This window comes from Cyprinus carpio, chromosome A2 (genome assembly GCF_018340385.1).
Source record: "Cyprinus carpio isolate SPL01 chromosome A2, ASM1834038v1, whole genome shotgun sequence".
Classification (NCBI taxonomy): Eukaryota; Metazoa; Chordata; class Actinopteri; order Cypriniformes; family Cyprinidae; genus Cyprinus; species Cyprinus carpio.
This window is the reverse complement of record NC_056573.1, coordinates 27,269,861-27,294,808: the sequence shown is the minus strand read 5'-3', so window position 1 is coordinate 27,294,808 and position 24,948 is coordinate 27,269,861. Positions and strand designations below refer to the sequence as shown.

At 35.5% G+C, this 24,948-nt stretch overlaps 1 protein-coding gene across 1 annotated transcript; it reads right to left on the bottom strand.

Annotated features, from left to right (window-relative positions):
- Positions 1–1,073: 1,073 nt before the first annotated feature.
- Positions 1,074–24,948, bottom strand: onecut3b (one cut homeobox 3b). The gene is made up of 2 exons (XM_019079643.2): positions 23,683–24,948; positions 1,074–2,199 (listed from the first exon to the last, which is right to left on the bottom strand). The coding sequence occupies exons 1-2, from the start codon at positions 24,722–24,724 to the stop codon at positions 1,910–1,912; spliced, it is 1,332 nt and encodes a 443-aa protein (XP_018935188.1). The 5' UTR covers positions 24,725–24,948; the 3' UTR covers positions 1,074–1,909.

The window sequence follows — 24,948 nt, the reverse complement described above, 5'->3', positions numbered from 1 at the left end:
GTAACTATTTTTACCCGCATCATTATTATAGAGGAACAGAGAGAGAGAGAGAGAGAGAGAGAGAGAGAGAGAGAGAGAGAGAGAGAGAGAGAGAGAGAGAGAGAGGGAAGGGAAACAAGGAGGAAAGATAGAGCATAATATTTACAGTTTCATTTTCAGTACGTTTTGGTAAATGGAGCGATTTGGTTTCCAAAACAACGGATGAGTGTTTCTCAGCCCCTGTGGGAAGGACTTTGCATGATTTGTCAGATTCTCCCGCACAGACTCATGGGAAAGAAGGGAGTCTTTCTCTATGATTTTCATTAAGGCATCTGTCGTTGGCACTCGATTATCATACAGTGACATTATACCTTTAGGTTTGGCCACTAGAAGCTGCAGGTCTCCACAAACAGGAGGAAAATAATCAAACAGCTTTTACTCTCTGCTTGGTTACTGATTGTTTCATCTTTGGTAACGGAAAATACCTTTGGATCTAAGACATAAATGTATGAAAAAAGCTCATCGGTGATAAAAATCCTGACATCTGACAGATTCATGCTGCCTTCAAGTCTTTCTGGGAAGTTCCTACTTGAGAGTTTGAAAAATTGCAATAAAAATAACGAGAAAAAGCTAAATGCAGGGTTATTATTGTTAACTAAAACAAAATATACATGAAAAATCAGTACTTGAAATAAAATAGATGTTAATGGAAATAAGATAAAATATTAAAACTTATTTTATTTGAGCTAGTTTTAATTTTCATTAAGTTTAACTTGAAGTATTCAAATAACTAAAACTGAAATAAAAATTAATAAAATCTTTGTAGACATATGTATAATAAATATTAGAATACGCAAATGCTGACTGCATAGCAACAAATTTGCTAAAACTTTAAAATGAAAGTGTAAGTAGTATATAAATTATATTAAAATAACTAAAGCTAAAATTAGTTTGACATTAAAAACAAACTAAATAGTTACAAAAATAAACACGAAAACAGGAAATACAAGAATAAAAACGTTCTAAATATAAATAAACGTATATCAATGATACTAAAACAAACGGAAATAAATTTATAAAAACTATATAGACATATTTTTTTTAAAAGTTAAAAAATGACAAAACCACAACAACAACAACAACAAAAAAAATTAAAATTAAAATCTGAAACTGAAATTTTAGTTTTTAAAACTGTAATAGTATATTAGTTATATGAAAACAGCACTGGCTTGAAGGCAGCACGTCCTGCAGCAAATGAAGCGTGAGTTTCTAAGGTTCTCCAGGAGGTGGCGCCATTGCTCTGTGCAGATGAAGCACTCTGTAAAACCCCTACGTTAAAATGATTCTTTAGGGGCCAATACAGAGGACTGATTGATTCTTTGCATCCCTTTATCATTGTGCTGGAGCAAGAACAAGGCGCCACGCTGGCAGTGAAAGTACAGACTGAGACGGCCAGACACCTGAACGTGTCTGACGTGATTTGAGAAGCTACCGAATATATGAATATCTAGATATATATGTTATATGTAAATATCCTGATGTGTCAAGGACAGGTCAAAGGTCAAGGAGTTGCAAACCAAGGGTTGTGTGCTAAAATACATATTGCCTTCCTTTCCTTCTTTCTGCTGCTCTATGAGAGAGAGAAAATTCTGCTCGGCCAAATCCAGAGACTGAGATGAGAGATGTTTCAGCTCAAATATCAAGCACAGGTGGGGGAATGACCGAGATATCCACGACGAGGAAGAAATGCACGTACTAATAAACTAAAAGCATGAAATACGTTTGATTTGACAAATGCAAATGATTCATCCACATCCGCCGTGCACCGAAGAGGTTTGTGAGGTTTGATGGGCGCCGTAGATCATCATCAGCTGCTGCTGCTGCTCCGATGTTTGAGCATCTGACACAGGTTTCTCCACATCCGAGACGCTCAAGCCTTGGAGAAAGTGGTCCCCGAGGTGCCGGGCCCGGGACTGACCGCGTGCTCGTCCTGCCAGCGGTCCACACATCTGCGGCGTGCGTTCATGAAGAAGTTGCTGACGGTGGAGAGCTCCAGGCCCAGCTGCTGCGAGATGGTGATCTGCATCTCTTTGTTGGGCCGCTTGTTCTCCTTGAAGATGGCGATGAGCGTTCGCCGCTGCAGGTCGGTGAAGACCAGACGCTGCTTCTTGGGCACCATGTTTCTGTCTTTGTGCTGCTCCTGTTCCTTTCTCTTGCAGGCTGCCAGGAGGAGACACAGAGAAAGAGACGAGTGAAAATACAAGAATTAAACGTCCAGAAAATCATGCATCCAGTAGAAAGCTGATGAAGAAACCGGGAGTCATTCAGTGAAAGGAGTACTATTTGTGTTCTGCAAGCTTAAATATAACACTTCAAAACTGATGGCAAACGTATTAGATAAAAAAAAAACATGATTAAACACTTTATAGCTAGCCAGAAATACTATTTAAAATATCTAACACCATGGCAGTGTGATTAATAATGTTTTTTCTCTTCACACTATTTCAGTTTATACACAGCTAACAAAAAGAATGTTCCCATAAAGTTATGAAATCAATATGATTATAGGGTATAAATGTTAAGACGCTCATATAAAAAAAAAAAAAAAACATTTTTAATTATCTGAACAGATTATGTCTCTGAGCTTATAAACCCCTGAAACAATATAACTGCCACCTCAGATGAAATAATGTACAGGAAGTGACATCATTTGAGTCTTTCTACTATTTATAGAATAGTCTTTTTTTTAGAATTGCACGATAACTTACTACTCTAGTCATATTGCATGTACTGTCCCTAGATGTGCCAAAACGTGCAATATACAAAGAATAAAAACACATTTCAGATTAAATTACTGCATCAAAGTCTACATTTTACCTTAAAAATAATCATTCTGGTTCCCCAAAGAACCTTTCAGTGATAAATTCTAAAAGAACCATTTATTTATTAGTGTGAAGATTATTTTAATTATCTAAATAACGTTTTTTCACTACCTTTAGTGTTTCTATGGATGTTAAAAGTTCTTCATGGAACCATCAATGCCAGTAAAGATGTTTATTTTTAAGAGTGTGCATTATGCAGGTCTATGCATTTAATGTGCATTTGACCAATATATTTGTATTAGTGGAGCACAAACCAATATATTCAGCGTGTGTGTGTGTGTGTGTGTGTGTGTGTGTGTGTGTGTGTGTGTGTGTGTATCCTGTGGGACTCATGTTTGAGGACCCTCAGGCAAAATCCACTCTGCGTCTGTGAGCTGTTTGGAGTCATGCAGAGGATTTACATTCATGTGTTCACGCTCACAGCTGACTCTATAAAACACTGCTGACAATACACCAAAGCCCAAGCACTTTCCGCTTTTAGCAACAAGCACCACAGAGAGCAGGACAATCTGTCTGTGCAACCAAATCATTATGTCAGCGTTTACCAGTCCCGCCTGTTATCATTCATTAAAACAAACCTAATCGTCTGCTAATGCACAGAACATCCCTCTCTGTTTCTTACTGTATAATTTTACAGTTCCTTCTCTTGCATACATCAGTGTTTCTCTCTCTCTCTCTCTCTCTCTCTCTCTCTCTCTCTCTCACACACACACACACACACACACTCTTGTGGTGTGAGGGTTCCCCCAGTGAGATTGTGCTGAGGAGGCTGATGCCAGGCCGAGCACTGTATGTCTAATTACAGAGAGCCATGAGCCAATCGATCTACCCTACACAGTCAAATCTGTTTACTGCTGCCGTCTAAAGCTGCAGCTCACTCATCCATCATATTCATACACCACCACACACACTACTATACTGTACACACACACACATGCTACTATACTATACACATACACACACACTACTATACTGTACACACACACTACTATACTTTACACACACACACACACACTACTATACTGTACACACACACTATTATACTGTACACACACAAACATGCAGAATCACTCAAATACTGACTGTATAGCAGTTCATACATGCATCTATCTATCATTTATCTATCTGTCTGTCTATCTATCTATCTGTCTATCTCTGTGTATCTATTTATCTAAAATAGACTAACATAACTAATAAACACCACGTTATTTAAATTATTTATAGAGGTGTATATATACACATCATCATCCTCATTTAAACTTTTAAAACGTTTAAAAACACTGTAAACATTCTGCATATTTTGGTCTCTACAGGGCTTGTTCAAATTCCAGCAGCTGTATTTTGATTCATAACAACATAACGTCTGTCTTTGCTGGACAGATGTGAAGACAAAACAGGTTCATTTGGTTCAACAAATCACGTGTGGAGAGGTGCCTAACGCGCAAATGACGGAAGACACGATCGCGCAGAATTTGATGAGGACTCTCCGTCCTATTTAGAGCTCTTTTGTCCGATTGTCTGCTGTTTCTGTATCGAGCATCATTTCGGCTCTTTCCCACCATCCGCCTCCCGATGTCACGCGCTTTCGCGCCTCCCCGCGAGTGGGCGCGCACTGGGCTCGAGGGATCAATACGGATCGATCGCCCGGGAAGGGGCCCTGATTACTGGACCACGTGCGCAAGAGAAAACAGAGGAAAATCGATCATTGCAGCTTTTAGGGCAACAGCAGAGCGCAGACAGAGAGAAGAAAGACGCACATTCTGCCTGGCGCATTACACGCACTTTAAGAGAGCGATATTCTGAAACATTCAACCAGCAAACACTGCGTGCATCCACCATACAGCCCTTCATATATTTATTTATTTATTTATTTATTTAAAAGCATTCTTGATAATGTCCTGACATTATCTGTTTGCACTCAAATGTTGGTCTTAAAGATAAAAAAATTCTGCCATCATTTCTCGTTTCTACTATTTTGAACCTGAATGTTTTCGAACACATATCATAGCTTTGTTGCTCACTGAAAATATTTGCATGCATGCACGTGCATTTAGATGGACAGATATGAGAGTAAAAAATACAAGAAGCATTAAACAAAGTAGTGCCTCTAGAATAATACAATGCCAGAGCAAGAGTGCGTGCAGAACAGTAGGAGACGAGTCTGCGATTAAATATATAGAGCCTACGTCTATGCTTGCGTTCAATTTAACGTCGCGTCGCCACAGAAGACGCTCGAGCCAATAGCCTAATGTTTGATTTGATTGGCGTGTCTAAAGTCGCCATTTTGAACAGTACAGGTGGGGTTTCAAGCGGAAAACGTGAAGGACTTCCCCTTATACAAAGCTGTCATCTGGCTCCACAAGACTTTGGATATTGCGCGTGAACCCTGTGGATTATTTAAAGCGCCTCTGTGGAAAACAGAAGACTGCAATGGGCGAGTAGACACAACTTTCCCTTACTTATGTGTAAACACAATGCATATAACACTGGGAAAATGGCCAACAGTCCCTATAATTTCACGCACAGTTTATTCAGATCTCAAGGGTGCAGCATTAGCGAATGAATGCAATGTAATGAAATGCATGAATGTGGGCAAATCACAGTTACCAGAAACAACACGTTCAGACCACAGAATGCTGATCCATATGCCTCGAAAATAAAAAATGCATGCTGTGCCGAAGTATTTTAATGGTTATCTGTTAAGCACGAAGGGAAATAAGCTGTAACCGATCGAGAAAATCATTTCAGAGCGATGCATTTAATCTCTCAGGCCAACAAACGAACCAAATAACGTTTCTCTACTGATGCACAATTAACCGAAACAAACCGAATCTGGTTGCATTAAATAATATCTATTAATTCAAAGGAATAACCTCTCATCCAAGCTCATATAAACCTTTTCACACAGTATATAAACCCTTTTATTGTCATCCGCATTCGGTTGCTTCATTTTTAATCCTCTTTCTTAAAAATTAATAGTCCAGGAATCGATTGACCTTTGCTTTAAAACCTTGTCATGTTGCATGTATTTAATATACAGGTCACACAGCAGCGCTCGTCTCCACATCCACAAAAAAACACACAGCACATATTCTCCACATATTATATTTTTATAACATTTATAGTTTTTCTATATTTAAAACAACAACAACAATAAATCTGATTCTTTTTTAGACTCAATTCCATTCGAATTCGACTAAAAGATGTTAGACAACACGTGCAGATTGAGGCTTGTCTGTGACATCAAGACAAACCCGCATTGATAAGTGAAATTATCCATATTGACTGCAGCTCATGTGAAAGAAGCCGCATAATCACACAAAAGACATTCAATACGGGAAGTGTGTGTGATGTTTGCAGATGACATTTTAATGGGCAGCGTCTGTTTAGTTTTGTAATCCAATGGTAAGCGCTGATATTGATATCTTATCACTCAGATGAATATAAACTGCTGCACTTGAGCTCCTTTTATTTACATTTGCTCTGTTCTGAGTTCATATGGCAGTTTTTATAAGAACATGAGAGTTGTCTTGTATTCTGTTGCTTTAAAACACTACAAAACTATTCTTCTGGAAAAGCTTTCATCGACTGTTTCTTGCTTTTTGTGTTTAGACATTTGGTGAATTGACCTTAAAACAGTCGTTTAAAATGTGAGGATGCTGTTTAAAAAAATAATGCTTTTTAATAAAACTGATGCTGCATGTGGGATTGTATTATAATAGATCAGAAAATCATCCATTATATATTTTTAATGCTTAGCAGCCTGCATTTTTAAACCAATGGTGCCAGATTAGATTTTCTTTGTTTTAGTACAATAAACTTTAATCAGGCCATATTTAATTTTTTTTTTTTTTACATAAATGAAAACGAGGCTGTGAGGGATAGAAATAGCCTAGTTTTTTTATATATATATATTTGAACCGATTGTTCAAATATATATAAAAAAAAAAATAGACGTGATTTCGGATTTTTGTGCCTTTGACTGTACGTCTCTCCCTCACCGCCTCGTTTTCACTTAACCTGATAAGTTCTAGCAATGAGTGCTAAATATATCCTTTTGTAAAGGTTCCGTAGCCTAGAACCTCAAAAAGTCAATTAAATGAACATTGCATTGCACATATGTGAGCAGCATGCTGTCTGCTGAGGTGGGTGTGGTCTGTGCGTGCGTGTGGGCGTGGCGGAGAGAGCGGGGGGCGGGATCGATAACTAACCGCACCAGGCCGCTAACAGCTCGGCTCGGGATCGATGGCTTGGGCGGGGCGGTTCTGTTTTTGGGTGCGGTGAAACGAACCCTCTCCCGCGCGGGGGCCGGGCTACTGCTGGCGAGAAACAGTCATGTCAATCAAAGCCCAGTCAACACAAACCAGATCAACAATACACACCCAGTACATGCTGCTGCTGCGGGATTATAGATTAACTATCTTTAATCAATGCGGTTCTGCTGCATGAAATATTACCGCAACAGTTTTTTTCTTGGGCAAAAAAGCTAATGATTTTTTTTAACAACATAATATGGAATCAAGGTTCTTCTAGTGAATTGTTCACTGGCTTAAATTTTGAATTGAATAATACTATAGGATCTTTTTTGATTTGCTTACATATTATAGTAATTACAAAAAAATTACAATCCTGTAGAATCCCTTGATAAAGTTTTTTTTTTATCTTAGAGTTTAGTGTGAGCAAAGGGAAGATGAAGCTGTGCTGGTTTTTAGTGGATGTCAATGTTCATCATCGATGTTCACACTGAGCGTTTGACAACAATAAAGGTTAAAGCGGATCCTTTTATTCGATTTTTATTTAAAAGTGTGTGTGTGTGTGTGTGTGTGTGTGTGTGTGTGTGTGTGTGTGTGTGTGTGTTTGACATCATGTCGTGATACACACACGTCACACCAATCTATCCATGTTTTTCTGTCAGCAGCACAAATGAAAATATAATATTTCGACTTTTCGTTGTCCTAAAAATACATTTTTATTATCGTGTTAAAACATTAACATTTTAATGCGATCTGAACTCTTATAAACATTCATGTATAATTGTGCGTTTATTGTTAAAGATCCATAATATCAGCACGTATGATGAGCAAAAAAAAAAATACATAAAATTAAATTAAAGCAACTTAAAAACAGGTCTCGGGAAATAAATAACAAGCGGTTTTCTGTGAAATGAAGTTAAATTATTTATCTGACGGCCCGTAGGCCTATTACAGAAATTAGTACAGTCATGTTTAAAAATAGAGTATTACTATAATATTTCATGTCAGACCGTTAATATAAAAATAATAAATAATATTATATTGTTCTAATTATTAGTTTGATATGCACATAGAGCATTGATATTTTTAATTGCAGAATGCCTCATTTAGTCTCAAACACCTCAGAAAAATTCATATTTTTAATGCTTGTTTTAGATATACTTAATAACACTTTTATGAATTCAGACAGTAGTCAACATTTGCTTTGTGTTTGTGTAACTTGCACAATATTGATATGTTACATTTCTATGAAACTGCTACATTAAAAAAAAAAAAAAAAAAAAAAAAAAAAACAGGCATCGCTTTTCCCTGAAAATATATTTATGGATCTGTTCGAATAATTCAGAACAACATATGTCGAGAATTTATTTCTATGCGGGTATCTCGTGTGTGTGTGTGTGTGTGTGTGTGTGTGTTAGAGCGTCTTTCTTTCTCAATGCCATTGTTTTTTAAATTGTATTATTTTTTAATAAATAAATAAATCACTGCTGTACAACCTGCATATCTTTAAATAACATGTGTAAACATACTTTATTGCTTATTATATGGGAAAAATCTGCTAAATAAATACATTATATAATGTAGGCTAATGGTTTATATTTAAATAATCTGACTTTAGTTCTTAGGGTGGCTTGATTTAGAATCAACTGTATTTAATGAGACTGAGATTTTATAAAGTCTTAATGTAAAGGTTCATATTTTCTTAAAGTTTGGTCTGGCTTTAAAACAAAACAACAAAAAAGGTAAAGATAAAGATTATGGTTTTATTGTAGCCTTAATGTGCTGAAGGAATGCTTCATATAATCACATTCATATTAAAATACATCATGCCCATTACATTAAAATTTCGGATATACATCAACTACGGTAAGATAACAGTGAGAACGTTTGGCTTTTCAGGCAGGTGCAGCCCAATATAAGTGAGGTTTTCTCTTTGTCCAGGTCAGGATGAGTTTGTCTTTGTCTTGTGGCTTTCCTAACTGGTCTCCAAAATCAATTTCTCAGTGGACAAACATCTGACAGACCAGATCCATCCCCAGCAGCTCAATTAAACGCCATTCATAGACAGTTTGATTGATCTGAAAGCCAAGAAGTCATTGCAAGAGCAAACCATCACTTGCAGATCTTAAATTAACCCTGTGCTTTATGTATGTGTGTTATTCTGGAGCGTGGTTTCTGCTTTGTGTGTCATGCTTGCTAACATTTCACACACACATCTAAATTTTTTATATCAGTTTTTCATATCAAACTAACCTTGCATTGTTAGAGTATAAAAACATTATTTGCATAATTTTTTCTAAATGTATACATAACTGAATTCCCTCAAAGAGACATTTGTCAGGTTAAGCTTGCATTTGAGGTCAGCTGTATTCCTAAACTGTAAATAAATACGTACATACAGGTTTGCATTGCTAGTTTTTAATGCATATTAATTCTTGATTTTATGATGGTAAAATAAAAATATATTTTTATAATTATTAGAACATGTGAATTTAAAGCTGAAATGTGTTGTTTGCATCAGTTTAATGTCTACTATGTCAGTCACTGTTTGACGTGTAAAGAGTGAAACACTGACGCTTTCACAACATTGATCTGTTTGAGTTTCTGTCAGTCAGTTTTTGTGGGCGGGACTATCTGATTGTCCAGCCAATGGCAGAGCGGTAGGAGTGTTTGTATAATATATAATCTAAACTATATGATATAAATAATAAATAAGATGAATATATATATATATATATATATATATATATATATATATATATATATATACAAACATTTATATTCTTTATATCACCAACTACAAAAATACAAATACCCTATACATTAAATAACTCTAAACACAACTGCACAATGGGAATTTTCTGTGACGTCAAACACCACATTTTATTGTTATAATACTTACTGTATTTTTTAAAATTGCTGTATACTACTGTACTTGCCATAACAGCCTTTTTGGCAACATTCCATAGAGGTTTTTTATTTTATTAATTTCTTACATTTGAATTGATGGGATTTGCCTTACAGCGTGTCTACAACAGTGTTGCCAGTAAGTTTGAAATGTCTAGCAAAACAGTTAAATTTACTGAACGAAACAAGTTCATTTTATGCTATTATTACTAAAAGTTCATTGTACTTAATAGAAATAAAGAAACTGAAATATACAATATAACAAAAATGTGTATGTGTGTGTGTGTGCATGTGTTTGTGTGTGCTTGTGCATGTGTTTGCGTGTGTTTGTGCATGTTTGTGTGCGTTTGTGCATGTGTTTGCGTGTGTTTGTGCGTGTGTTTGTGCATGTGTTTGCGTGTGTTTGTGCTTGTTTGTGCATGTGTTTGCGTGTGTTTGTGTGTGTGCGTGTGTTTGTGCTTGTTTGTGCATGTGTTTGCGTGTGTTTGTGCATGTGTGCATTTGTGCATGTGTTTGCGTGTGTTTGTGTGTGTTTGAATGTGTTTGTGCATGTGTTTGTGCATGTGTTTGTGCAAGAATTTGCGTGTGTTTGTGCATGTGTTTGCGTGTGTTTGTGGATGTTTGTGTGTGTTTGTGCATGTGTTCGCATGCGTTTGTGCATGTGTTTGCGTGTGTTTGTGTGCGTTTGCGCATGTGTTTGTGTGCGTCTGTGCATGTGTTTGCGTGTGTTTGTGTGTGTTTGTGCATGTGTTTGCGTGTGTTTGTGCATGTGTTTGCGTGTGTTTGTGCATGTGTTTGTGTGTGTTTGTGCATGTGTTTGTGTGTTTCTGCATGTGTTGGTGCGTGTTAGTGCATGTGTTTGTGTGTGTGTGTGTGTGTGTTTGTGCATGTGTTTGTGCAAGTGTTTGTGTGCGTTTGTGCATGTGTGTTTGTGTGTTTGTGCATGTGTTTGTGTGTGTTTGTGCATGTGTTTGTGTTTGGGCATGTGTTTGTGCGTGTTAGTGCATGTGTTTGTGTGTGTTTGTGCATGTGTTTGTGCGTGTTAGTGCATGTGTTAGTGCATGTGTTTATGTGTGTTTGTGCATGTGTTTGTGTGTGTTTGGGCATGTGTTTGTGCGTGTTAGTGCATGTGTTAGTGTGTGTTTGTGCATGTGTTTGTTTGTATTCGTGTTCGTTTGTGCATGTGTTGGTGTGCATTTGTGTATGGGTTTGTGCATGTGTTTGTGCGTGTGTTTGTGTGTGTTGGTGCATGTGTTTGCGTGTGTTTGTGCATGTGTTTGTGTGTGTTTTTGCATGTGTTTGAGTGTGTTTGTGTGTGTTGGTGCATGTGTTTGCGTGTGTTTGTGCATGTGTTTGTGTGTGTTGGTGCATGTGTTTGTGTGTGTTGGTGTGTGTGTTTGTGCATGTGTTTATGTTTGTTTGTGCATGTGTTTGTGCATGTATTTGTGTTTGTGTGTGTTTGTGCATGTGTTTGTGTGTGTTTGTGCATGTGTTTGTGCATGTGTTTTTGCATTTGTCTGTGTGTGTTTGTGCATGTGTTTGTGTGTGTTTGTGCATGTGTTTGTGCATGTGTTTGTGTGTGTTTGTGCATGTGTTTGTGTGTGTTAGTGCATGTGTTTGTGTGTGTTTGTGTGTGTTAGTGCATGTGTTTGTGTGTGTTTGTGTGTGTTAGTGCATGTGTTTGTGTGTGTTTGTGTGTGTTAGTGCATGTATTTGTGTGTGTTAGTGCATGTGTTTGTGTGTGTTTGTGTGTGTTTTTGCATGTGTTTGTGTGTGTTTGTGCGTGTTGGTGCATGTGTTTGTGCATGTGTTTGTGTGTGTTGGTGTGTGTGTTTGTGCATGTGTTTGTGCATGTGTTTGTGCATGTATTTGTGTTTGTGTGTGTTTGTGCATGTGTTTGTGTGTGTTTGTGCATGTGTTTGTGCATGTGTTTTTGCATTTGTCTGTGTGTGTTTGTGCATGTGTTTGTGTGTGTTTGTGCATGTATTTGTGTGTGTTTGTGCATGTATTTGTGTGTGTTAGTGCGTGTGTTTGTGTGTGTTTGTGTGTGTTAGTGCATGTGTTTGTGTGTGTTTTTGCATGTGTTTGTGTGTGTTTGTGCGTGTTGGTGCATGTGTTTGTGCATGTGTTTGTACGTGTGTTTGTGTGTGTTTGTGCGCGTTGGTGCATGTGTTTGTGTGTGTTTGTGCATGTGTTTGTGTGTGTTGGTGCGTGTGTTTGTGCACGTTTGTGCATGTGTTTGTGTGTGTCTGTGCGTGTGTTTGTTTGTGTATGTGTGCATTTGTGTGTTTGTGCATGCGTTTGTGTGTTTTTTGTGCATTCATGTATATTTGTGCATGTGTTTGTGTGCATTTCAGACACAGATCTGTTGATGGGAAAGGTGTTGGTGTTGCAGGGAGGGGGGTCTGAGCGACCGTGTGTGTGTGTGTGTGTTGCACGGCTGGCTGCGGCTGCTGCTGCTACTGGCGAAAGCCCCAGAGATGCAGGAGCGAGCAGGGGAAAGGAAATCAATACAGATTCAGCGCAAGTCAGATAAGCCTTAACAATGTGTAGCACAGACGCACTCTATAACCCAATCTAACACGTACACACAGTTTTCCTGCATATACACAGGTAGGTGCATTTAAACATGCGACCAGACCATGGTATGTTCCTGCACGCATTCACATCTGCATGTTTTCACCTTTCATGCACACAGCTGGACAATGGGACCAAATTTCTGGGAATAGTGGAAATGCCTCTGAATGCATTTGAGAACATCGTATTGTTTGGCGTGTATCTTGTATCTTTTGCTTCAATGACAGCAGCAAACTTAGACTTATGATCATGTTCTCCAGCATGATTTGCAATGAACACAAGAGAATCTTGAGCTTAAATGGGAAATCTGACCATTTGTGTAAAGAAACACATGATGATGATGACACTGTTAAGTGGATTTAAGTGTTTTACAATCCCAAAACTTTGTCTATTTCTAGGTTTAAACTAGATTTTGAATCCTGGATCTGTTATATGTTATATGCTCTTATGAGGACATTTTATTTAATTATATTTAATCACATGTAAATATATACTTTGGGTGACTTTATTAATAAATTTTTTAAATCATATGTGAATATATTTGAGTAGTTTTATTAATCATATGTGAATATATTTGGGGTGTTTTTGTTATTCAAATGCTTAGGTGGGCATTTTATTTTATTTTATTTAATAAAACCATCCCAAATATATTCACATATGACTTATCAAATTTATTAAATGATATGTAGATATTTTGGGGGGTATTTTTATTAATCAAATGCTCTTATGAGGACATTTATTATTATTTTATGCTATCATATGTAAATATATATTTGGGTGTTTTTTATTCAGATGTATTGAATGATATGTGAATATATTTGGGATTGTTTTTTTATCAGATACATGCATGCATGATAAATTGTGAGCTGTGTTATTTTTTGTGACAACAATACAAACGCATCTTCAACCTTCAGATCTCACTTGTATTTACCAACAAATGATAATCAGTGGAGCACGTAAACGAGCTGCTTGTCTCAGCTTCGTGATCCTCGCTCCAGTTTTTCCCGTCTCTTCTTGAATCCATTGTGCCGTTGGTCATCTCAATGTTAATGTCTGCCTGAGTATTCATGGCACGTTTTACTTTGCTTACCAAGAACTGAGTCTGTTACGCAGCTCCACGTCTCCCTCCCTCACGCTTATCAATTATTAAAGCCCCGATCGATCATTTCAGCAACTCGCTTCTCACAAAGTCAAAGCTCTCCCACCCTCAATCAATGGCCGGATCACCTTCACATCTGCTTTCATGTCAGATATCATCTGCTTCATATTTTAAGATTTCATGTTTTCCAGCTTTGTGCTCCTCTAAAACACGCTAACCGTCATTTCCACACTTTTCAGGAGAGAGGTGTGAAAAGAAATATCCTATTTTGTTTTGGATTCTTTTGAAGTGTGTGTGTGTGTGCGCGCGCGTTCGTGTGTGTGTGTGAGCTTCAGTTGGTGTGATGTGAATATATAACACCCTTCGGCTGCCACTCAAAACTGGTTTGCAAGTTGCTGATCAAATAATGATAAAATTACAGTTTTGAGTCTTTATTTCTTCATTTGTTGCATCATATACTCATATGTGGATATATTTGGAGTGTTTTATTTATCAAATAATCTTATGAGGACTTTTTATTTAATTTCTTTTTGATTATGTGAGAATATTTTTGGGGTGATTTTATTAATCAAATGCTCATATATGGACATTTTATTTAATTTTTTTTAATAAAACCACCTCAAATAGATTCACATGTAATTAATACAATTTATGTATCAATATTTAAACATAATGGGGTGTTTTTATTTTTATTATTATTATTTTATTTTATTTTATTACTTTATTATTTTATATTATTATTTTATTTTATTTTATTACATTTTATTTAATTGTATAATTTCATATTTTTGGGGGAGCTGTTTTTAGAATTTTTTAAATTTTATTTAATCATTTATGATATATTTGGGTGGTTTTTATTATCAAATGCTCTTTTGAGAATATTTTATTTAATGATATGTGAATATATTTGGGTGGTTTTATTAATCAAATTTATTTTATTATGATATGCAAATATTTTTGGGATGGCTTTATTAATCAAATGCACTTTTTTGAAAAGTTTTTTAATGAAGTGGGACCATATTTAGTTTTTTTTAGTATATTTATTTTTATTTTATTTTAAAACCTTTATTTGTTGTTTATAGTTTATGTATTTATTTATACATGCAATTTTTCACTTGTTTATCTCTCTCAATGTAGTTTTGGTGGCTGGTATGGTGCTACATTTTAAAATTAAACAAATAAATTATATAATGTAAACTGTTGATGATGAGGCCAAAAATGATTAGACAATTGTTTGGGCTCAAATGGAAGTTCACAGTATTTAAATATACTGTATTGTAATGTAAATTAAATAATATTATGTAAAAGGTTGATGATAAGGAGGCCTTTTCCACATGCTTGTTTAATAATCCATTTAATACTAAGAAATATTATCATTTGTGGACTCAACTGTAAAAAGTTCAAAGTGCTCATAATTTTTTATTTTTAATGACAATTTAAAAGTATTATGTAAAATATTGATGTTAGGAGGTTTTTTCCACATGCACATGCTTAGACATCAAATGAGGAAATACTGTAACTTAAACTGTAAACTGTTTTTATATAATACATTATTTTTAACATTATTTACGAGTATCTCGTTGGCATTAATGTGAGGGATGGATGATAGATGTGAAAAGTCGTCAGTTCTTCAGCATTGCTGCATTTACTAATTACTCAGTCTGTACAATAATATCATGTTTGCAAATAGTTTTACAAAATAGCGTAATATTAAATATACTAGTATCGGTATTGTGTATTCAATTAGAACTACAACCTGAATTTAAAAATAGATTAAAAGATGCAGATTTTGCACTGCACGGCAGATATTCTCCCAGATGCACAATGAGGTTTGTGGAGCTCAGAGATGAAACTTTGAATGTTTATATCACAGATATAAGCCAGACGTGGTTTGTGTCTCATTTCAGCTCGTCGGTCATATTGCATTCAGCGTGCGTCCGTGAGATGTCTGTCGGCGGTGAATTTCTGCTGTTGTGAATGTTCTAATCCAATAGCGCGGTGGCAGTCGTAATGGATGGAGGGTAATTTTTTTGTGATGTGTTGCAGAGAAAGAGAAGAGGATGGGGGGATGGTGGGCCGTGTTATTGATCTCTCATACGTGCCCAGGCAGACTAACATACGTGAATGAGAGAGAGTGAAGCAGAGACTGTAACGCTCGCAGCTCTTCTCCACATCTGCTGACGTTCACAGTTCAGTCTGCAGATCACGAGAGACTTTGAGGTGACATGTTTCAGACTTGGAAAATCAAGAATTTCTCACAATAGCACAGGGGTTTTATTGACTGGCTATTAATGTGGTCATGTGTTGCTATGTAAAATTCACCAACCATTGGTTTGCGATCAGAATTGAATACTAATATTGACTGTTGAACAATAAGGGTTTTGCATTGACTGATAGTCTCAAAATGGCCAAATACTGGGCATTTGTCATACACTTACTATTTTTGCAATACATACATACATATATATATATATATATATATAATATATATATATATATATATATATATATATATATATATATATATATATATATATATATATATATATATATATATATATATAGAATACTAGTATGCAAAACAGCACACTAAATAGAGTACTGTATTCCGAAATGCAATGGGCTTGACTGTTATATTAGAATATTTTTTGTTAATATTTTGTATTTTAGTTTTATAGATTTTAATTTTTAGATTTTCTGTTTTTACTTAAAATTTTAGTAATTTTAGTAATATTATTGTATTTTAATTTCTTTGTTTATTTTTTAACAGGTATATATAGTTTTTATTTTTTATTTTTTATTTTATTTATTACTTTCTTATAGTTAACTAAACCTTAAACTAAAATTAAAATCATAAAAAAAAACATTACTTGGAATAAAATAAACGTCAACTGAAATAAAATAAAATAATAAAAAATAATTTTAGCTAGCTAATTTAGTATAACTTAATGTGCTTAAATAACTAAAAGTGAAATAAAAAATAATAATAAAAACTATATAGACATAATAAAATAAAAACTACTAAAAATGAAAAAAAAAGTACAACAAAATTACTAAATTAATTTTCTTCCATTAAATAAAATTTTCTTCAATGGAAATAAAAATGGTTAGAAATATTAATAAAAATATAATAGAATATATATAATAGAAAATATTTTTTATTTTAGTTATATTAGTACTTTAAGTTGAAATAAACATTTATTTTGTTTCAATAACATTTTTTAAAATGGTTTTTGTTCACAATGATAACCCCGGCTCGACTCAACCATCCTTTTTTTAGTTCGATAAATAAATCAAAAGTTATATATGTATTGCGCCTGTTAATGTAATACGACCTGTGGATTTTAACATCATCTTGGCCCGTGATCCTCTTTGATTTTACTCATTTATAACTGATAACTGAACGGCATTAAATTCAACATTCAGTGTGGAGAGGTGATGTGACAACATAAAGCATTCGATCACCTGAAGTGCTTGAAGTTGCATACTATTTTGCATCCTAGTGTGCAGTAAAGTGTGTAGTATACCAGTATTCTGTTCTCCACACAGTCTCATAGTCAATCCTCACTGGCTTTGAACTTTACGATCTGCTTCAAATACAGCAGACGAGCTGCTTTTGCTTCATAAGTGCCAGCAGAATCTACATTTGTAGCTGGTTTATGAGAGACTGCTGTGATTGTTCACTGTTGCACTGCTGCTGATTCTCTGTCACTTTTATGAACTGTTTCAGCACTAGAGGAACATTTGTGATGTAGAGAAGCTTGTGTTTATTACATTGTTGGCACGATCTGAAAATAACCTGTCAAATGCATTGCTATAAATGTCAAATGATGCATCTATTAAATCACTCTAATTTAAATATAGGGCTCTTATTTATATAATCAAGACACAATCACTCATTCAAAAGTGAATCATAATGTCTGTACACATATTAAGTTTTTTGTTAATCCCTACACAAAGAAAATATATTTCCTTATATATTAAGGATCAGTACATAATTTAATTGAAATGAAAATATACAGAATAATTTATTGTGTTTAATATATTTCAGTATGATGAATACACAAGAATTTGCCACTTTTCATGTATTGAATATATTTATGAAGTTCATGATATAGATGTACATGTGATAAAATAATCCACTGTTTGTCTATAAATATATTTAAACTAATTTGTACTGTTTATATTTATATCGGAACATGAATGTGCAATATATGTACATTATATAGCAATAAAGTTATAATGTCGAATACAATTTTCCACGCACCATGTTTCCATGACTTTAACAAAAAATTTAATATTTGAACACTTTTTTTTTGTATATTGTCATGCATATTTTCATACATAACATTTTTAACCATGCAAACATTAAAGTTAGATAAGATTATGAATACTATATGTTTTCAGCTTTAGTTAAACCCATGCATTTTAATTCAGTCTTTCATTAAAATGTAAAACATGTAAAAATGCTCCATGCACATATTGCATATTGTATTAAAAAAAATACAAGTACTAGTTTCCCATATGTGAAAATGTATTATTTAATATGTTGCATTATATTTTCCAGTATATTCCCAAATATTAAGACTTTTATAAGACTTTGAACACATTCAGATCTGTGTGTTCGTGATGTGAATTAGTTATATTTTAATTACCTAATAGCATATAAAAGTTTTGCCACAGTCCTTTTTTCCTTTGCACAGCATTTTTATATAAATACTGTATGCATCACACTCTTGTGCTCTTTACTTACGATGTCCATAATTTAAGTGTGATTTTATTTCTGTTTCCGGCTGCAGTCCTTTGAGAATCACTGAAATGATTCTTAGGTTGATCTCTGTGTGCTCTCAACTAGAAGAAATGATTAGAAAATGCATTATTTTATCCAGTTTTATCACATGTGCTTTCTTTAGGATCACAAATGCTTTATTTGAGTGAAATCACTCTCTCATTTTAATTCATGTTAAATAAAGATTGATTTAAATCTTTCACGAACACTTTCTATAAAGAATGCATTATAAATCTATTCATAACGACTTCTAGTACACATAAAAATTTATTTGTAGTATGTTTTTGTAAATAATTGTGCAGTGTACAAAATACATTGTTCATATTTAAAGTGTTTAATGCATTAAAATACTGTTTTAACACCCAGTTTTATGTTATATTATTCATGCATTACACTGTAAAAACTGATTTTTCAGCTGAAGTTGTTAAAAAACAGATTATTGGAGTGTTTTACAAGAAAATACAGTTTTTCTATTTCATTCAGTGCATTAATCATTTACTAAAATTGCTTTGTTTATTACAATGCATTACTGTTTCTTTGTAATTATTTGTGAAATTTATTAGCAATTCCTGGTAGAAAATTATTTCTAGACTTTTTTAATAAATAAGTATTACAGTACAATATAAGTCTAGTTATGAAAATATATAGTGCAATGCAATGTCTAGTTATGAACATCAGTATGTGTTAACATTAGTTAAGGCATTATGCAGTATATTTGTGCGAGCAATATTAATAATATTTCTATTCCTATTAGAGGCTTATTCTCAACTGATGTTTTCACAGCACAAGATGGATTTACCAAAGCCTTCCGTGCATCAATATCTCTGCACTTGTAAAGTGTTTGCAGAACATAAAATGCTTAAACGGACCTCGAGCGTTGTTGATTTCATTTATCCATGGAAAAGATGCTTATAAAATAATTCATTTTTGGCCACTTATATTTTCAATTATTTTATTTTTTTCTGGATCAAAAAAAAAAAAAGATTTTTAAATTTTATTCAATGTGTTACTTGCGTTTCTTTGTAATTGTTTGTGAAATTTACTAGCAATTTCTGAGTAAAAATTGTTTCTACACCAAATGTATGGTCTGAGGATATTCTGATTAAACCATAAAACATTTTCACATTTATTAAGGATATTTGTGCATTAAAATGTTAATCCAGTTACATGTAAACCTGTTAACATCATCTTTTGGGTTCATATAAATTTTTAAACACATCACAGTAAAAAATAAATAAACAAATATTTTATTTTTTATTTAAAAAAATATATTATTGATTATTTATATTTTTTTATCTATTTTTAGTTTTTTTAGATTTTTAAAAGTTAAAAGATGTTTTTTAATAAAATACTATTATAACATTTATTTCAGTGTGTTTCTTGATGTTTCTTTGTACAGTAATTGTTTGGGAAACTTACTAGCAATTTCTAAGTGAAAATAGTTTTTGCATCAGATTTAAAGTTTGAGGATATTCTGTTCAAACTATAAAAATTTTCACTTTTTTTTAAAGATAGTTGTGCATAAAATGCTAATCCTGCAAATCATTTGGTTCCCTATACATTTTTAAAAATTGACTATGTATACTATAAAAAGTAAATAAATAATATTGGATTATGTTTTACAAGAAAACACTAAATTTCTGAGTAAAGAAATAGTTTCTAAACCCTTTTTTTCAGTATAGATCAGGTAGATGACAGAAATCAGATTTAGTGTTGTTTTGGAATGAAATCTGCATTTTAATCACTAATGAAGATGTGTGTGTGAGTAAATGAAAGCCAGTGGAGCGGCTGGTCAAAATGGCTGACGACTCGCTCTTGTCTCTCACAGTTTCAGACCGCAGACCTCAACAGACTCACACACTGAACACAATACAGCACACAAACACACAGACATCTGACCTGAAACCACAGCGAAGCAAAGCATGCTTCACTCGCTCTCCATCAACAGCAATGAGTTCTTACTCAAGCCTCCGGAGGAAAATGTTTCTGCTGCTTTACACCTGAAATGTAATGCTGTAGAATTCATTAAATAGAGTCACTTGTTGTCATCCAGCTATTAAATGAATGAGAAATGTTTCTGACTTTTGATTGCAGACTTTATTGCACGTAAGTCTGGTTATGAAAATATAGTGCAGCACAATGTGTAATATAAACTTTATCAGTAATACTTTACTAGTTATATATTAACTAACTGAGCAATATATTTATTTGTGCAATATTAATTATATTGAGCAATGAGCAATATTATATTTCATGTTTGTTCACATTGCATTAACTAATGTTGTAAAAATGTATTAGTAAATGTTGAAATTAACATTATGGTTAATAAATGCTACAGATGTATTGTTCATTTGTAATCCACATTAAATAACGTAGCTAATAAATGAAACTTTATTTTTATTATAGTGTAATAACTTTGATATAACTTTTGATTTTAGTGATTTTATATTATTTAGTAATTACATTTATTTTGCTTTTAATATTAACATCATTTCAGTAAATTAAATATACATTCTTTACTGCTTTTTTTACATTTAATCTGTAAAACCTAAAATGATGCTCCCATTTTTTGTTCATTTATTTATTTATTTATTTATTTATTGTAAAATTCTGGCAACCAAAGCTTCTGATTTTTTATTAAATATTACACTTTTTTACAGTAAAAGGAGAAATGTAACATTACCAGGGTATTTTCTTTCATTGAGATATTAAAGAAAGCTTGTGTGGTTTTATTTCTTACATATGTGTAGGTATTCAGGAAGTATAATTTTGTGAAAAGATGAGTAAGAGATGACTAACATGCCTCTGATGTTGATCTGAATGCTGTCTTAGAATAACCTCAGAGAGAGAGAGAGAGTGAGAGACAGAGAGAGAGAGAGAGAGAGAGAGGATGTCTTAGTTGTGCTGAGCAGCAATTAATCACAGTTGCCATGTGAGCCATTAGGCATTCAAATGCACACAGATTGGACATGTGTCCAGGCGCAGGTCACTAATGTTGACCTCTCTAACCACTCGCGTCTCATGGGCCTCAGTCCACAACCCCCAAAAGCTGAATGGAGAATACCTATTGATTAGGATACTAATAAATTTGGAATATCAATATGATGAATAGATGCGCTGGAGTATTTCACAGTGCTACTACACTTTTGCTTTTATTAGGCTCTTAACTGCAACATACTTGCTCTTTTTTATGAGGAATGAAAGAGTTTCTTTCAGTTTTTGTGTGTAATGCTGCGATCTCTGGATGTAAATACACTTTTTTCATGCAATTTGATTACATTTGTGTGCACTAGTTGTTTCACTAATTTTTGCATTTCATGTCAGTAACCACTTTACTTTCATGCATTTTTATTATGATCTTGTAGAAATCACAGGGTCAGAATATCGTTACAGTCAAAGTGTTCTCAAATGGCATAAAAATCAAAATAACTAAAAAATATTAGATATATAATATTTTTCATTTTTTATATTATAATATTTATAATTTATATTTTTTATATATTTTATATAGGTTAAAAAGGGTTAAAATATATAGGTTTATAAATAAGGTTATATATATATATATATATATATATATATATATATATATATATATATATATATATCTATACATGTGTGTGTATATATATAAAACAGGCTACACCAATGAAAGTAATTTCCGGGTAGATCTAGACCTAAAATAGTCTAAGTCAAGTGAAAAAAAAAAAAAAAAAATTCAAATATTGCCCATATACAGTACATTATACCAATAAAACTTTTTTTTATGGGTTAAATCAGGTAGATACAGCTTTTTAAGGTTACCGCTTTCTACAGTGCAGTTTCTTACGAACACTACACATTTGCAGTAGACCATATATTTGGAACGTTTTAATCAACGAGTGTTTTTAATCAATGAGCTTATTTGCCTACTCAGTGCGTGAGTCAGATCCAATGTTCCCATCAGACGCATGCAAATACAGCCGCGTCACGCGCGCGCGGAAACAGGCGCATATTCAGGGCGTTGAAACAAAGCGAGGTAAATTAAACGTCAGCGTGCTTAGCCGCCTCTCAGGTCCGAATCGAGCATTGATCGGCGCTCCATTTCAAAGGGACGCTGGGAAACTGCGCTATCGATCAGGTGGAGGTCAGGCTCCCTAACGCACGCGTGCGCGCGCGGCTCGAGAGTCGAAGGGTATCAAATGGACACCCAGCAAAAAACACCAATGCGACCATTTGCGAGAATTCCCGCGAGCAGCGATCTCCATCTGTCGTCGCTCCATCGCCTTATCAGCCTCTGACAGCAAATCGTTCTGTAATGTTTGATGCTCATCCAGTCCGGAACACTCTTTAAAACCAAGGCGTCTCTCTTAAGAAAAATGGCTCTAAATCGCACCAGATGAGGGTTCATTGGCTTCTATTAAAATCAGACGCCTTTTACTGCTAAATGCCATTTTTAGCCATCTAAAATGTCCCTTTGCCGAAAATACATTATTATAATGCCAAAATATAATCTTGATATTTGCTTTATCATTCTCACGGTGTGTATTTGTCCTCACAAAGATGTGTTGTGAATATGTATTTGTGTCTCAAAAGGCTTTATTCGGTCACTTTTACTCTAAAGTCTGTTCTAAATATCTCCAGATGAGTTCTTGTGCTAAATTATATGTTTAGGTTTACATAAAAGACCCTGTTTGGAAAACAAAACGTTCTGAATTTGAACTAAAGACACTTTAGCATTGTTGGAAAAAAGCGTTTAGCCAAATATTAATAATATTATGGTACAAACCTGCGCATGTAATTCTAGTCCAGGCTTTTATTAGTTTACAACTTCAGCCTAGTTGAATCTTTTTTTGTCATGCACTCTTAGAAATAAAGGTGCATTGTTGAATCGATGGTTACGCGAAGAACCTTTAATATCCACGGAACCTTTCCACTAAAGGTTCTTTAAATGAAGGTTGATAAAATATTCTTAACGCTAATAAAATATGGTTCTTTTAAGAACTGTTCACTGAAATGATCTTTAAAGAGAAACAAAATTGGTTCTTATAAATATACTTTACACTAGGCCTACACTAAAAACGTACGGTTCACTGGAAGGATTCAAAAAGGTGCGTAAAACCCGCATTTGGAATCTTTATTGTTAAGAGTGTAAAATGTGTATTTTTTGTCAGTTTTTCAAGGATAAATCCTGGCCATGTGAAGGTGATGATGACTTACCTGCAAGCCGTAACGCGGACATCCTCTGAAACTCTGGCTCCTGTAACCATTTCCACATGCGTCTGAAAGTCTCGCGGCCGGACTTGAGTTTACTCCAGGGCTTCGGGTTGCGCAGCAGGTCCGACAGTGTTCCCTGGGACCGACACAAGATCCTCTGGGCGAAAATGGCTTGAGGTATGCTGTATCGCTTGAGCTCGGCCGTGATCCTCTGCGCTACCTCCTTGGTGTTGATCTCGTCCACCTGCCCCGAGCCGCCGCTCTGCGCGCCCCCGCCGCCGCCGTGCCGCTCTCTGTCCGCCAGCATGGATCCGTTCGCCTGCGAGTGCAGGTGGCTGTGTGGGTGCATCCCGTTGAGATTAGAGATCATGCCGTGCCCGTGGCCGCCTAAACTCCGCGCGAGATGCTCCTCGCTCCGGGAAAGCATCGCCGCGTGGGACTCGAAGCCGCCAGGCGAGAGCATCTTGTCGTTGGGGAGGTGCGCGCCAGGCCCGTAGGCTGACAGCGCTTGTTGGGAGTTGTGCAGAGGACCGAGGCCGTTGGAGAGCGGGGATAAGGGCTGGCCCATGCCGGACATCTCTTTGGGATAGTGGCCGTATAAGTTGCCCATGGACGCCAGGCCGCGGTCGTCGCGCATGAGGGTGAAACTCCCGCTGACGTTCCCGGTGGCGAGGCGCTGGTGCGCGGCGTGGTGATGCGGGTGCGAGTGCGGGTGTGCGTGGTGGAACTTATCTGAGACTGTAGAGATCGGTGGCAGGTGCTGAAGCGGCGTGAGGGTGGTGTACGTATTGGACAAGCTCATGCCCGACTCGCACATGGTCATAGCCGGATGCAGGTGGCCCGACAGCGCGGGGTCGCTCCGGTACTCACCGGCGCCCTCCAGGATCGAAGCCATGCTGGACACCATCGCCGAGCGCCCGTGGGAAACCAAGTTCCGGTGGGAAGCCGACGACGGTCTGCCGTGCGAGGAATTCATCAAGTCTCCCGCTTGCGAGTGCGACGCAACGCCGTGCATGTTTCCAATGTTTTCCATCGTGAGTTCCATCGTTGAACGGGAAGAGCGCTCTCAGACCCGAACAAAAATACCTTGTTTTCCCCGAAACGATTTCAAAACCAATCCATCGATTTCAAGGCCAGTCAGTCCAACATGACGCGCCGAAGCTTTTGTCCCGGTTAAATCGCCGTACACTCTCGCGCGCGGAGCGTTCGGTGCGCGTGTGGCTCGTCCGCTGCACAACAGAGCTTCTACTGAGAGGCGGGTCTCGAGTC

Bases quoted from the DNA above. Each gene is read 5' to 3' on its own strand.
- onecut3b (XM_019079643.2), bottom strand. From the start codon at position 24,724: ATGGAACTCACGATGGAAAACATTGGAAACATGCACGGCGTTGCGTCG. The intron at 2,200-23,682 runs GTAAGTCATCAT...TCCTCCTGGCAG, and splicing joins GTCCGCGTTACGGCTTGCAG to CCTGCAAGAGAAAGGAACAG.